The 16,628-nt window shown below is 40.7% G+C and overlaps 1 protein-coding gene across 1 annotated transcript in view; it reads left to right on the plus strand.

Annotated features, from left to right (window-relative positions):
• The window catches only part of plppr4b (phospholipid phosphatase related 4b), a 53,644-nt gene extending 43,216 nt beyond the window's left edge, over window positions 1-10,428 (plus strand). Inside the window, exons 5-7 of the mRNA XM_026179590.2 lie at window positions 5,278-5,335; window positions 6,513-6,686; window positions 8,279-10,428. Of these exons, the coding sequence (XP_026035375.2) occupies window positions 5,278-5,335; window positions 6,513-6,686; window positions 8,279-9,976 (1,930 nt within the window). The 3' untranslated portion in view covers window positions 9,977-10,428. The remainder of the gene's footprint in view (window positions 1-5,277; window positions 5,336-6,512; window positions 6,687-8,278) is intronic.
• Window positions 10,429-16,628: the final 6,200 nt, after the last annotated feature.

Here is a 16,628-nt window from a genome sequence, read left to right on the forward strand (position 1 = left end):
TTGTTCTAGAATATATTTCACCTTCACAACCTGCAATGAAATTGTTGACATATTTTTTTATTAAATACTTTTTAATTCAATCTAATTAATAATAACTTCTGTTGTTGCAGGATGTGGTAATAATCTTCCCTGTGGTATCAAAAATGGTATTCTGTATCAAGTATTTTCCTAGACATTGGCATGAAGTTTAAATATCTAGTAATGTGACAACTAGAGATGGACCGATCCGATATTACGTATCGGTATCGGTCCGATACTGACCTAAATTACTGGATCGGATATCGGAGAAAAATAAAAAATGTAATCCGATCCATTAAATATCACGAAAGCACCTCGCAAAACTTGCAACACGCCGTAACTCACCTCAGAACGTTAGCACGTCGGAGCAGTATGCATCACGTGATAGAGCGGCTGTGGCATGCGGGACCTGTCGGTGGTCTGGATAGCATGTGGAGCTTCGCTAGCAACCTGGCATTTCATCTCCGACAAAGTTATCCCCGAGAGAAGTAAAGCAAGTGTGTAAGTCCATCTCTGAATGTTTGTAAAGCATTCCCACGTTAAGCTTAACGAGCGACTGCCTCTCGCTCTCCGGCTGCTACTTCAATCATGAAACTGATCAATGATCAGCTGATCGGCTTTTCTGTCGCGAGTCCGTCTCTCTTGTTTGTTTTTGGTCCACTTTGCACCAGAAAGAGGAAACCAGCGGCTGAACAACAGCAGCACGTTTAAGCTTGATAAGCTGTTGTTAGAATTTATTTAATATTACTTTCTACACCAGGATCTTTTTCTACGTAGCTGACGGCTGGTAACTGTGCAGGGGCGGATCTAGCAAAGTTTAGCCAGGGGGGCCGATAGGGCATTAACTGGGAAAAGGGGGCACAAAGACATACTTTTCTTTCTTATTCTCATTTAAAATGTCGAGCTTTTAATAAATAATTATCTGACACCCAAAGTTTTAATTTGATGTAAAATGAATAGAAGTCAATTACTGTATATAGTGACTATTAAGTCTAATATATATACCCTAGTAAGCTATAGTACTTTTTCCTTTGGGAAGGTACCATCTGTGCAGTCTGCAATTTTGTTGAAGAAAGATGTTGAATCTATTTAATATTTCTTGAAAAATAATTGATTTCTGTGCATTTTTTTGTCACACTGCATCAAATTAAGGTTGATTACGTCGATTAAGCATCATGAGGTGGAGCGTGAGGGGTGGTTCCCTATTTTTTATTTATTTATTTTTGGCGTTGCTGGGAGTTGGAACCCTATTAGTTAGGTTGCTTAATATTTACGCTAAGTACTCTTTAAAATACCAGAATAGGGAGGATGGTGTAGGTCTAAGTTTATTAGATTGATCAGTATTGCTGAACTATGAAATTTATTTTTTTTGCATACAGGTATAACAGAATAGCTTTAGTGTAGTTGTTGTTTTAAACTTGAGTATGAAGTTATACAAAATGCAGCAAGATATTTAAAAAAAAAAAGTTTTGTTGATTAAAAAACACTATATCGGATTCATATCGGTATCGGCAGATATCCAAATTTATGATATCGGTATCGGACATAAAAAAGTGGTATCGTGCCATCTCTAGTGACAACCATAGTCCTTTAAGATGCAGCTATAAAAAAATAGAAGTATTTTAGATGTTAGGAGGGGTATCACTGCATAAATGGATTGGTTCTTATAAAGTGCTTTTCTACTCCACCTGAGTACTTTTTGCCTCATTCACCCATTCATGCAAGCACTTTTTTCTATGCAAGATTTATACTCTGATGGATGCACCAGAGAACAACTTGTAGTTATTTTCTTGGCCAAATACATTTGGTATGCAGACTGGAGCATGCAGGGATTGAACTACCAACCACTAACCTTCTAATAAGGCAGACGACCTGCTCTGCCTCCTGAGCTATAGACACCACATAGCAGTGGGAGGCCTCACATTACAAGGGTGCACAGTCTCGTCACATCTGCTTTGTAGAACTGAACAATAAACACAAACGTTTTTCCTTTTGCTCCCTACATTTTACATAAATATATATTTTCTACTCCTTACATTTTCAAAACAGGCTCACTACTTCTTACTGACCAGTTGGTATAGAAGAGAATAACTCCCCCCAAAATGCAGCATTTATGTCATGAGAACTGCCCTGAGCAGTAATGACAAGAAAAATGATATCCTAGTCATTATACAAGAAGGGAAAAAAAACAATTTAAATTGGAAAACCAACTGGAAAAATCAATTTGTCATCAACATGATTACAATTACCAGTAATCAAGTAACTTGAACAAATACTTGTTTGTACAAAAGATGTACAAAAAAAACAACCACACAATTTCTAGGATGTTATGTGTTTTCAACGGGTACTTTATTTTCAGATGCCATGGTTTTCTTCGTATATGTCCCCTAAGGCTGAAGTATCATTTTCTGATTGTTAATTAGAAAGAAAATACAAAAGCTGAAGCAGAAGAGACAAGTTTCTCTGAAGAGATGGTGAATAGACAGATTTTACAGAATGAACATTACAAACATTTAACCTCTCTAATATTGATCACCACCTGCACTCATGTATATATCATGTATATATCTATCCACTTAGCACTTTTAATTCTTATTCTTATTTTTATATTTTTATGACAGTATGTTTGCACTGAAGCACCGCAGCAATTTCCTAATGTTGTAAACCTGCTCAACATTTGGCAATAAAACCCTTTCTGATTCTGATTGTATCTGACAGAATTTCTTTTAAAGCAGCACAACTGTGTGTATGTGCTGTATGTGTTGTTCTAAGTTTACAACTGGACTTCCTCCCCCTCTGAGAGAGACAGTGGTCTGTTCCTTCCTGCATGTGTTCCAAGAGCCAAAGAGGTGCTTTTTGGACGCTACTACTACGACTGGTTTAAAGGAGGCTTCAAATGATTATTGCACTCCAGCTTTAAATATTATGCATGTCTTTTGTATTATTTATTACGTTTTGTATTGAAACCTCAGTTTTGGCATACATTGTAACACTTGTGTTACAATGAGATTATTGCAGGTATAATTATAATGGTTATGTCAGCACTAGAGTTGACCCACTTCTAGTGCTGACATAAGCTGTGCTATCTGTTTTCAAACCCTTAATGCAATTTGCATGACACCACAGATGTTGCAACTGTGCAACTATGTTTCCATAAATGCACCAACACTTACCAATGTGCACATATGCAGAGTCAGGAGTTAGCATGAGGCTTTAATATCAGGAGCTGTCATAAGTAGGTCATGGATGGAGCAGAGTGAGAAACAAAGCTACAGATTCACTTTCCTTCTGTAGCACTCTGCAGTTTATAACGCTAGCTTAATTTGGTTCTGCTTTGTTTATATAGGCCAGTTTACAACAATAGTAGCCTTAGGCAAGCCTTGTCTCTATGCTTGTATGTGTTTCATTAGTAAACATATGACTGCAATGTTGCAGAGCACCAGTGTTGGGGAGTAACGGAATACATGTACCGCCGTTACGTATTTAAAATACAAAATATGAGTAACTGTATTCCGTTACAGTTACCGTTTAAAAAGGTGGTATTCAGAATACAGTTACTTTGTTGAAATAAATGGATTACACTGCGGTACTTTCCTGTTTCATTTTGTCGCGGGTCAGGACTGTTTGGATTTGTTTGACTGTTGTTCTGTTGTTCTAGGCAGCGTTACGGTTGCCATGGTTACAGGGCGACGCTCTCTCTCTCTCTCTCTGCGACTGTGTGTTTCCTGGGTGAGAGAGCGCCTTTTCGTCGTCGTTGTTGTTGTTGTTGTGCTAAGCTAACAGGCAGAATGCTAGAAGCATAGCTCTAAAGAATGCAGCATCATGGGCAGTGTAGTCCGTGCTGCAGGGAGAATGGACTGTCATACACGTTATGGGTCTGTGAGCGCGAGGAGGGAGAAAAAGGGGAGTGGAAAGGTACGAGCTGTCATCGAGGAAAAACGGGAGCTGGAAGCATGTAAATATAATAATAACCACTGCAGCCAAGAAGAGTGCCTGACGAGCCCAGCTGTAAGTAAGCTATTAAGACTCGACTGTACACCATGTTCGTGTTTTCCTCCGAAACAATAAGTTCCGTTGGAGCAGCCTTTCAACGCCTCTCTCTGTCAAGAAAAGTTGACCCACACAACAAAGTAAAGCTAGTTTTCGGCTACGAGCCAACAGGGACCCCGCCGTATTAGTCAGAGGTGTCACGGTCCTGGGTCTCCTGACCCAGCGTCTTAGTTCTTTGTGATTTTTGTATTATTGTACTTGGTGTGAGTTTCTATGGTTTCTTGTTTCGATCCCTTGCCCTTCATGTTTCTCTATGTCCCCTCTGTTCTGTGTAAGTCTGTGTCTGCATGTTTGGGTTCCCCTCTGTGTCTCTCGGTTCTTAGTCCTCTGCCTTATGGTTTATGTCTCTGTATTTCTTAGTTGCTGTCTCCACTGTGTCAAGTTCGCGTCTCTGTGTGATACTTCCTGTTTTACTTTGAAGGTCCGTGTCTTATGTGAATGTGTCCTGCTTTGCTTGTCTCGTCAGTTCTAATTTCCCCCAGCTGTGCTCTCCTTCTGTGTCTCATTCTCCTCGTTACTTCCCAGTGTATTTAGTCCCTGTGTTTCTCTGAGTCAGTGTTGCGTCGCACCCTCAACAAGCTGTGTGTGTTTTCCCTCCGTGTTACCAGTGTTTTTGTTTCCAGCTCAGTATTTCTGCTTCAGTGTTTTAGTCCACCAGCGTTTTTGTTTGTCTTTTGGTGAGTTTAGTTAGTAAGAGGTTTTACAGCAATAAAGCTGCACTTTAAGTTGAACTTCTGTGTCTGAGTCCTGCATTTTGGATCCACCACTCCTGCTTACCCACCTGCCACACAGCCAACCATGACAAGAGGTCCCTTTACTACAGTTCGGAGTCGCGGACCTTCAGTAATAGTAATAAATCACACAGCAATAGTACATTCACGTTGTTGTAAAATGCATGATAATATATTAAGTAATCCTAAGTATTCAGAATACGTTACTGTCATTGAGTAACGTAACGGAATACGTTACAGAATACATTTTGGAGCATGTATTCTGTAATCTGTAATGGAATACATTTTAAAAGTAACCTTCCCAACACTGCAGAGCACATGAAATGAGGTTCAGTTTTGGTTCAGTCATTTAGTCCCTAAGATAGTGTGTAGGATTTTGTTTTTGATATCTCAGGCCAGTTGTGTTTCTTTTTACCTCCTGCTCTCCTGCTGAGGTGAATCTTGGATGAATTTGTTTTTGTTCTTTTGTCTCTTGCAGAAAATCCTTCCCATCACAGCATGCTACTCTGGCATCCTTTGCTGCCGTCTATGTTTCGGTGAGTGATGTTTTGAGCTCGTGCAAATGGTGATCCCCAGTGTTACAGCAGAAGTCCCTCACATCTTCTTAGGATACCGTTGTTTATTTGACTTAACAAAAAAACTTCAATTCAACTTATCTTCTTATTTTTTTATCAGTTACATAACAAACAACTCAACCCTCTGTGAACCAAACAGGCTTTCTTTTCAGTTAAAATGTAAAATGAGTTTTTCTCCTTATGGAATATGTCTGTGAAGGTTCTCAGTCATCCAGGTTATCGTAGTTTAAGGAGCTTGAAAAGAAAAGGATCTGGACAAAGAGTGACCTTGGTCCTTTAGATGCAGATGGACAGTCAAGTCCATCTCGACGGGACAAGACTCAGCTGTCCATCTAAAGGACAAAGGTCACTCTTTTGAGGACGCCATTGTTCACATTTTGGACAGAGAAGACCAATGGTTTGAAAGAAGGGTGAAAGAAGCCATCTATGTCCTCTGTGAGCGACCATCTTTGAACAGAGGCGGGGCTTACGACACCAACTGTCTGCCATCTATAATCCCGTTTTGAGATCCTTCCCTCCGCACACATCCTAGAGCATTTGACCTCAGGAAATCACAAGATGGGGTGGGGCTAGGTTTCACAATGAGCTCACCCAAAACCCTGGCTGATTGTGACCTACACCCGTTTTCACACCTTGGCTCATGTGATTAGGGAGAGGATCATTAGGGGGTCCATGACGTTCATGGGGGGACACTCCCATGGACCTTAAATCTGGGACCCTTTACACCAGTTGCTCTTAGAACTGAAGAAGCTTCTCGGATGAAACAACTTCAAGGAAACTTAAAGAAGTCCGGACACTTTTCTTTCCGAGCTCCTTAGACTCCTCATGGAAGATGCTTTGAGCAGCAAAAGTGAAAATTGTTGTATTTAGACATAGGAAGAATGCACTTATATTGGTGAATGAGACATATTGTACAAAGTGCTGAAATTGTTCAAAATCAATTGTATCAGCTTCAGCTGAGCATAGCTTCAGCTCATTCCTTAGCTGTGCAGTCCATAAATTTGTTTTTATTGTTTGGGGGAAATGGTAGTATTTTGAGACAGACCCACAGTATGCTACCTCCCTAAGCGTATATGACAAAAACCAATAAGCTTAAGGCTATAAATAAAACCAGTATTGTATTTGCCGTATGTTGCAGATGTATTTCAACAGCACTCTGACGGACTCATCCAAGCTACTTAAGCCCCTGCTCGTCTTTTCTTTTATTATGAGTGCCATCATTTGTGGCTTGACCAGGATTATTCAATACAAGAACCATGCAATGGACGTCTACCTGGGCTTTCTACTTGGAGGTGCTGTTGCTGTCTATCTGGTATGGAATTAGATGTGGTTTTTGCCACTATGGGTACAGATGTTCTCATCATAATAAAAGTTTATGTTTGGAGAAACATGTGTTGGCTGCTTTTAAGTTTTCAACCAACTTAATTTAAATCAAGGTTAGATATTTTATCAGGTATGTATGAGATTTAATTGGATTCAAATTGAGTTAGACAATCACCAAAGCCAGTGGGATTTTTTCTCACATCAAAGCACTCGATCAAATAGTCTCATGAAAGACTGGGGCTTTCAATGTAGTATAAAGCATTGAACCGACTAAATTGTTCACAGTGTTATGGGTGGGATTAAGGGACCTGAATCCATCCAGTTCAACAATAGACCCATCCTGAAGGCCCATGAGAAGTATTTTCTGTTTTTCCTTAATTTATACACACACTTGAAATCGCTTGTAATAAAAAGGGTAGTATTACTGTAGTTACAAGGCCCTGCCCAAATTACACTAGGGCTGCCACAAACGATTATTTTGATAGTCGACTAGTCACCGATTATTTTTGCGATTAGTCGACTAATCAGATCATCATCCATTGAACGTAAAAGTACAGCTTATTGCACCAGCAGCATCTGCTCTTATATAACTATCATTAGCTTACAGCTTTAAGTGTTTAAGGTCTGTGCTAACTAAAAATAAAGACAAGATGATAGTTTATTCAATTTTAATGAAATCTGCAGATTGTTTCGGTGAAGTTTAATAAACTCTTGCTATCTAAAATATAACAGGACACCGGAGTAAATTCTCAGCATCTCACACTTCTGATAATCAGCTGTCTGCTTGACGTTTATTCAGCTGTGTAAAAACTATAACTTTAATCTCAGCCAAACCGATTTACTCAGGAACAAATAAAATACTGAAAAAAGCCAAACAATAACATTTTTAAGTTATCTAAGTGACTCATATATATTTAACCTGAGTAGCGAAAGACGGCGGTGGGTTTGAAAATGATTTGCCGGGAGTCTGGTGTTCTCACGGCTCTAGCTAGCCTCGCCCCCGGCTCGCTATCGAGCTAGTGGGTAACAGACGTCTCCGAAAACGTCGGAGCGCTTTTGAAAATATGTGGTGTCTTGATAAACTGAGCAGATATTTGAGGTTTACACAGCTACATTCTCACCTGAAAATATGTTAAACGTTTATTTTGTGACCCAGAAAGAATAATAAGAGTAATATTAAAACTAAGTAGCTGCCGCCATTGTTGGAAACTGAGCAGGGCTGCGCTATGAATTCTGGGACACAGCTTCTTCTTTTTCGGGGTTTAACGGCAGCTGGCATCCTTGTACATGCAGTGCTGCCATCTTCTGTTTCAGTCCGTTATTACACTCTTAAATCCTGCTACTTATTCCTGCGTCTTTTGTGATCTTACAAAGCTTCAAACGACGCGTCGACTATTAAATCAGTCGTCGACGATTTTGATAGTCGACGTAATCGTGACTAGTCGACTAATAATGGCAGCCCTAATTTACACTAGCCTATCCAAAATCAGAATCCAGGTATCAAGCATGAAATCATATTAATATCATATTAGGTTTTAAGTAAAAGAACCTAGAAGTGTTTCTCTGTTTCTCTGTTGCCAGGGATTGTATGCAGTTGGAAATTTTCAGTCTAGTGAGGAGACCAGCAGCAGTCCTCCTGCACTTGTGCACTGCCCACCTTGCTCCTTGCCACATATTAGCCAGGAAGCTGTCCTCAACCACCTGCAAATGAAAGCTAGCATATCTGGGGAGCCTACCATCCCCATCTCCCATTCTGAGGGTCTGCTTCACCGAGGTCTTCAGCAGCAGAGGCCCGATGGAAGCCTGAAGCGCTCTAGTGCAGATGTGGAAGTGATATCCCCACACAGCCCCCACAGCAAAGATGCCATGATGACCTTTAGTCACACTCTCCCTCGGGTCCACACCCCACAGGCTATGGCAGCATATGAAGAGGCAGCTAGGCGCCATGCTGCCACCCTCCACCATGCCTCCATGGACTCTAGCCGCTCAAAGCAGCTTTTGTCTCAATGGAAAAGTAAGAACAACACTCATAAGTGTTCTCTTCAGGTCCCAGATTCATTCTCCTCGTCTGTAGACTCGTCATCAGGGCCACCCTCCCAGCATCCACACCATCATGGCAGCATGGAGCTCCGATCAAGCTCTGAGCCATCTGCAATGGGTCTGAATGGTGGTTTTGATGCCCATGCATATATGGCCAAACTGGCCACAGGTGCTAGTACCACTTTACCCACTAACTGTAGTGGTATCACTGGAGGAGCTAGGATAAACATGCAGCCTCGACCTGGGTCTTCTCAACTGGTCCACATACCAGAGGAAGGTCATGAAAGTTATGCCATCTCTGACAGGACAGTGGGAGGCAGAGGAGGAAAAGAGGGGATGTCAACAACAAACAGCACTATCCAGGCTACCTGGCAAAGAGCTGCAGAGAAGACTGCAACCTGCAGGACTAATGAAAATGGGCAGAATCTCCAACCTCGAATCATGCAAGTGATTGCTATGTCTAAACAGCAAGGACTTCTACAGACCCATTCCAAAAGCTTAGATGAAAGCAGCATGGCGTGCAACAACACAGGGAGTTTCCAAGGCACTGCTCACTACAGGGCACTTACTGATCAAGACCCCACCAACACCACAGGGCCCAGCTCATTGGGCAGCACATCAGGCAGTATTTCAGGGAGCACTGGTGCAATTGTCAGAGTAGAGGCACACCCCGAAAACAGCAGACCAGTGATCCAAGCTCCATCTACAGATGGAAGCGGAACATGGAGGTGGCGATCCCTGGATCACGGCACTGGAGCTGGTGGAGGTACAGAGACGATTGGTGTAGGGGGAGCATCAAGTGGGTGTTTGAGGCAGTCTTTTGAGCTCAATGATCTGAACAGAGACTCAGAAAGCTCTGACTCAATACGTGAAGGATCTATTGACAGAAAGCGTGCCAATCACATTGTTACTACCACCGCCACCATTAGCACCCCACCCATAATTACAGTTCACACGCAGAAAACTGGGCAGTCAGAGCAGAGGGTTCAACCACAGGGCCTCTCTACTATAAGGGTAACTCCAGGTGATGGAAGCACTTCTGGGTCTGGAGGAGGTGGTGGCAGTGGCGAAGGTGGAGAGAGTGCTTCAGAAACCCCTTCAGTCACCTCAAGTCGAGAGTCCACACTACAAAGAAAAGTCAATAACATCATCCTGATTCCAGAGAGAGCCAACAGCCCAGATAATGCTCGGAATATTTTCTACAAGGGAACATCTATTACTCCTGTTTACAAGGACTAAAATAATAAAAAACTCAGCACTGATGAGATGCAACAATATTTTTAAGGAATCCCCAAATATGATAATAAAATAAAAGAAAGGGTTTTAGTCAGCATGATTTTTGTAAGTGTTTACACTAAAGCACAACCTTTTAAGTGTTGTAGAAATCACTGTGTACTTTTGTGATCACTCTCTATTGTAATGTAGATGCTCTGCCAGTGGAACCTTTTTTATAGTGTTTTGGATAAAAACATCCACAAAAAAGTAGCGCAGAAACAATGAAAGTGTAGCAGACTACTAAAAATACTTGTATCATAGCCGTAAAACCAATGTTTCGTTCTCTGAACTGTAAATACTGTGTATGGTGCTACACCCCCCAAAACAGTTCACGTACTACATGACATAATGTAAAATCCCAATAGATGCAAAATGTAATATTTCATAAAGCGTTAAAGAATGACATGTGAAAGAGAGAACTTTTATATTCTGTCTCTTTTCTGTACAAATTCCACATATTCAACAAAACACTGTTTAAACCATAAGTGTGCTTAGCATTCCTTCTGTAGCTATGACGTCAAATATGCTGTGACTTGCACTGAAATAAGTGTTTACTGTACAACGTATATCGTTAACCCCAATTTTGTCTTTATATCCTCTACCTATATTTGGACCTCCACGTGGGTCCCAGATCTAAGCACAACAAGGCAGCAAAGTGGTGAAATCTTCTTCTTTATACTGAGAGGTAATTAGTAAATTTTTAAAAAGGCAGTGCAATTAACCTCAAGTCTCCTTCCCTACGTGGCAGGTTGATTTAAATTGTCTTTGTAGCTTTTAGTGAAACACTTTAACTTTTTGTTCACAATAAAGTAACAGAATATTCAGCACCTAGAGTTTGGATATAAAAACCATGTCTACAGTCCCTAAATTGCTCACCCATTTCAGCAGGTGGCCCACATGTTAAAAGGCTACAGCACAGGCCTGGGTTTGAATCTGCTCCAGGTCCCTGCATGTCGTGTCCCTTCTCTCGACTTGCTTTCCTGTCCACTTTCTCCATAATGTCCTAGCAAAACAAGGGGAAAAAAACCTATGCATTTTCAGGCACAGATCTATAGCAGTGTAAAAGCATGTGTTGCACCATAATTTTAATGTCACGTACCCTTTGTTAAAATTTGAATTATAACTTCTGAGGTTATTTTGCATTTAACACATCTAAAAGTAATTTTAATTACAGTCTCGTTAACTGATAGAGACACCTTACAAATCTGGTCTTTAGGTGATGACGTGATGAATCCTGCTTCTGGGCCCAAACTACTCTGAATTTATTAAGGCTCTTGTGTTTTTAACATGTTTTAATGCTTTCTATCTTGTTCTATTTAATCTCAACAAGCCCTTAAAAACAGTCAGTGATCACTGTTGGCCTCTCTCAATTTTTATTACTGCTAATCCTTTTAAAGCTCAGTTTTTAAAACCTTATGATGTAACTACAGCCCAGCCCATGCAGCAGTATATTAATGACTAACCTCGTATTGTGGATGGATTATCTCAGTTGTTCTCCTGGCTGAAGTTTGGTCCGTTTACAGCATCCTGCCATGTGATTACATTTGTTCCTAACCATCAGGAACACTCACGTTAACTTTTATCGAGTGGAAAAAAGTTAGCGTTCATCCTCCAGCTTCACTGTGTTTATGCTATGCTAACGTAGCTGTGTCGCTAGTGATCATGTAGCACATCATTATATACCAGCTAGCCCAACTTCAATAACAATGTTTCCTCTAAGCTGCGCACATGCGCAATTGCGCACTGCTGGCATGTCTCTGCGCACAGAAAATCTGCGTTGCACACAAAAAAAAATCTAACCTGAATTGAAATTAAAATTAATACTTTAACAATTCTGTTTTGCAGTGTGAGTCAGTGACTGGCTGCTCCCGTATGGGATTAGAACGATGCCACCTTATCCCGTAGTCCAGCCAATGATGCGATTCACATTCGTATATACACAGCTAATCAACGTGGTTGACAGGCTATGACAGCGTCCTTATGTGCCGGTGTTTTAGCAAAGCAGCTGATGTGGAGTGAAGCCATGTTAATGACAACGTGTACAACCATTGGAGATGTGAGCAGGACAGACGGAACAACTGACAGACAAAGTGTGGACTTTATACCAGTTTTTAAATTGTGTTGATCGGCCGCGTAAAACCAGAGTTTCTTCCTGAATACTGTCGTTGTTTATATTTACTGCGGGAAAAAAGGTTAAAAACAGCATTTTATAAGGAAAACGCTCGAAAGCCTGTGAGCAAAGACAACAAAAACAAAAGTCTAACATAAATGTAAATGCTGTGCTTTGATTATTTTAATAAACCTTGGATGGATTCGATGCTGGCGTGACCACAGTGCACACGTCTGCTGTTGCTCACAGTGGTCCAAGGGACGCTCTGGGAGTTTGTGTGTTCGCTCAGACACATGAAACATTAGAGGGAACATTGTTCAGTAACCCTACAAACGTCACTGCTGTTTAGTTTTCTGTCTTCATTTATGTTGGAAGTGATAACAGAGCTGCAGGTTTGAATTGTTTCAGAAATCTCTCAGTCAGAACATGCTATATTATGTTTAGGTGGAAGTTAGCGAGCTAACTTCCTGCTAACTTCAAACTCTGTTAAATTTAATAAATTCTGTTTTCATGGATGCCTGGATGTTAAACTTAATTGTTACACCTGGTAGAGCAGAACACTGATCATTTTATTACAGATGAAAGAATTTAAACAGTTTTTAACTCTCAGTGATGCTGCAGTGTTTGTTTGACGTTGGGGCCTGAAGCAGAGTTTGAGCCCAGGCACGGTTAATGACGTCAGACTTAAAAGACCGGATTATATTGGAGAAACAAAGAAACACACAAAGTAAAAGTTGTATGTACTTTATGTTATGAATGCTCGATCCACATAAGAGCAGATATAGATGAATAAAATGGGTGACAATCTGTGTTTTGCTAAATGACAATCACTTTTGAAGATGTTTTTTTTTTTCCTGGTACCAGACTAGTGATTTTTGGGTTTTTTGTAAATATTGGTGACCAACAACTGGAATATTTACTATGAAAGCATGGAACGTTTCAAGTTAGTCACATTAGATATACAACAGTATACACACACACACACACACACACACACACACACACACACACACACACACACACACACACAACAAAACTACAAAGAAAATTGAATAAAATGTCAAATTTATAGAGCCCCCACAGCAGGATGTCATTCAGGATGTCAGGATTCACTTGTAGCATTGCCCAACAGCCCTATATATATATATATATATATATATATATATATATATATATATATATATATATAAAACCAACCCTCATTTACAGGTGCTATGTGTAACAAATTTCAAAGAAAATTGTAATACCTCAGCATAATTATCACGATGAAAATAAAAAATGTGATTTTACATGACTAAGCGTGTAAAATGTGTGGACCAATCTTTCCACGAATGCAAGAGCAGCATCATGTTCGCTGCAAATTTATTTTGTGCCATTGAGCAATTTATTTCTATCAAAACTAATCCAGGTACTTTTCTTTAATACTCTATACTGTGTAGAAGCCAGTGTATGCACATTCTCTCAATAATTGTATTTTATGGTGATTCTGAAATCTCTCCCATTATCACGGTTATTGTGACTGTTGATTAAAAACAAACAGAGATCTGCTTAGAAGTTTCCACTTTGGTGGACATTCTACCATCTGCTTCAGGGATTATCACCATGACAGGCACCAATTATCTTGCAAATCAGCAAATGAGATGCAGAACATGGTCTGCATAATCTTGGTGTTCCAGCTTCCCTTCGAATACTGTTCTGGTCTGTGGAGTTGAAGATCTACCGGACTGGGGCCTTTGTTGGTCTTGGCCTTGTTTTTTTTTCCTGTCACAGCAGTCAGCTGAATCACTCTTAGTCTGGCCCCTCACCCAGGACCTGGGATTTTGTTCCCTTGCCACAGAAAAAAAAATCCCAGCAACACTGGGATCACTGTGACAAATAAATCCCTATAGCATGGTAAGGTTGCTGTTCATGGAGGGGCATTTCTATCTTTGCTATCACTGTTTGAATGTTACCATTGTACAACCATGGTACGTTGTGGACAGGTTACAAGTCTGTGATGAGGGTGAAAGGTTTCAGTGAAAAGCACAACTGCAGTGCCACTTTTTGCAAATATTTTTCCTGTTGTTTCTTAGCACCAAATCCTGCAAAAAGACAAAACCCTCAACCTCACTGGTTCTCACCAGCCATTGCCATTCAGGCACATCACATATGGTAAATGGGCTGGTTTTATAGAGCGCTTTTCTACTCTGAGCACTCAAAATGCTTTGTACAACTCATTCATTCACCCAATCACGCCCATTCATACAAGCACTTTTCTACGTTTTTAGTGCTGTCTAACTAACATTCACACTCTGATGGATGCATCGGAAAGCAACCTGGGGTTAGTATCTTGAATATTTGGCATGCAGACTGGAGCAGACTAGGATTGAACCACCTAACCACTTAACCACCTAACCCTCCTAACGGTGACCTGCTCTACCACCTGAGCTACAGCCACCCCATATGAACACATGAACACATCTTCAGAACCCATTGGCACCACATAAAAATGACATTTAAATCTTTTTCCATATTTACGGTAAAGTACAACACTTAAGACCATAAACCTTTCCTAAACCGAACTATGTACAACAGAAAAGATTAAGTTCCCAAAATTGAACCACGGTCTGAAAAACCTGTGACTTCCTCCTGCTCAAGGAGTATTTTGCGAGTTTGGAAAAATGGACTGTAATAATAATAATAATAATAATAATAATAATAATAATGATAATACAGGCAGCACGGTGGGTAGCACTGTTGCCGCACAGCAAGAAGGTCCTGAGTTCAATTCCACCATCAGGTCTTTCTGTGTGGAGTTTGCATGTTCTCCCCGTGTTTGCGTGGGTTCTCTCCGGGTACTCCGGCTTCCTCCCACCATCCAAAGACATGCAGCTTGTGGGGATGGGTTAACTGGATAATCTAAATTGCCACTAGGTGTGAATGTGAGTGTGAATGTCAGTGCGAATGGTTGTTTGTCCCTGTGTGTTGGCCCTGCAACAGACTGGCGACCTGTCCAGGGTGTACCCCGCCTTTCGCCCTATGACAGCGCCCCCCGCGACCCTGAAAAGGATAAGCGGAAGCGAATGGATGGATGGATGGATGGATAATAATACATTTTATTTAAAAGCACCTTTCAAGACACCCAAGGATGCTTAAAAAAGAGGTAAAACACATAGTAGAACAATGACAAAATGAAGAACAATAAAAAAGAAGATAAAATAAACAATAAGTTCACAGTGAATATGCAGGTTTGAGTTGAAACTGGGGGAGAGAACCAATGCTTCTTATATCAGGGGGTAGAGAGTTCAACAGCCTGGGAGCAGAGCAGCTGAATGCTCTGCTTCCCATCGTGCTGAGGTGGAAAGAAGGCACAGGAATTTGGAAAGAGGAAGATCAAAGTGAGCGAAGAGGTAGTGCTTAACAGGTCAGAAAGGAGGAGCGAGGTTATGACGGGCCTTGAAGGTGAGCAGAAGTTTGAATACTACCGTGAAGTTCCTGAAGGAAGGGGTTGATGTGCTGGTAGGAGGGGGTTCTGGTAATAAAGCAAGCAGTTGAACCAGTTGCAGCTTATGGAGGGATTTTTGGGGGAAACCATGTAAGAGAAAATTACAATAGTCAATGCGGGAGGTAGCGAGACTTTGGACAAGAATGGACGTAGACTGGGTGGAAAGAGAAGAAAGTAATCGGTTAATGTGGTGTAGATGGAAGTAGGCAGAATGGGTGAGATCGTTGTTGTGAGATTTATTGGCTAGTGAGCTATCTAGGATGACACCATGGCTCGTTACCTGAGGTGAACAGGAAATCGCGGAGCTGTCAGTAGGGAGAATGAAATGATTTGCCTTCAGTAGGTTGGATTTGGTGCAGATGAGAAGGATTTCAGTTTTATCCTCTTTGAGCTTAAGAAAATTAGAGAAGGTGGGGGGAGGAATGAGGCCTGCAGGAGACATATAAGTGGGTGTCATTGAGAAAACAGTGAACGTAAAGATTACATTTAGGGAAAATGGTACCAAGAAAAGAGAATACACCTTCTGTTCATAATATATGTGCTGGACCTTGGAGTGCACCAGAAGTGAGTGGGTCACTTACTCATTTTAATGTGGGAGTCTGTGGGGACTTTAAATTCTGAGTCAGCCAGGATTAGCCTTAAGAAGAACAACATTTTGTGGCACTTCCACAATGATTTCATTTCTCACTTTCAGAGCTGTGCAATGAATGTGCACCAATGAATTTTACATTAGCCTCTTAACACCTTCAAAGGAAAACATCAGAATTGCCCCCCCCTATGACATTTATTAAACCAGCCTGTGTGATGTCACCTGAACATTGCCACGTTTACAAAATTTTATATAAAAGATGCGATGGTGAGAATTACACATTATATTCTTTAGAGTAAAGCTTAGGTCAAAGCAATCCTATCCTCACTCTCTTAAATAAATTAAAATAAAAGTTTGCCATAAAGAAAAATGACATGAATATTTACACAAAATTTAGTTACTTTATTTCCTGATTTAGCTGTCCCAAAGGTCA

This window comes from Astatotilapia calliptera, chromosome 9 (genome assembly GCF_964374335.1).
Source record: "Astatotilapia calliptera chromosome 9, fAstCal68.1, whole genome shotgun sequence".
Lineage (NCBI taxonomy): Eukaryota > Metazoa > Chordata > Actinopteri > Cichliformes > Cichlidae > Astatotilapia > Astatotilapia calliptera.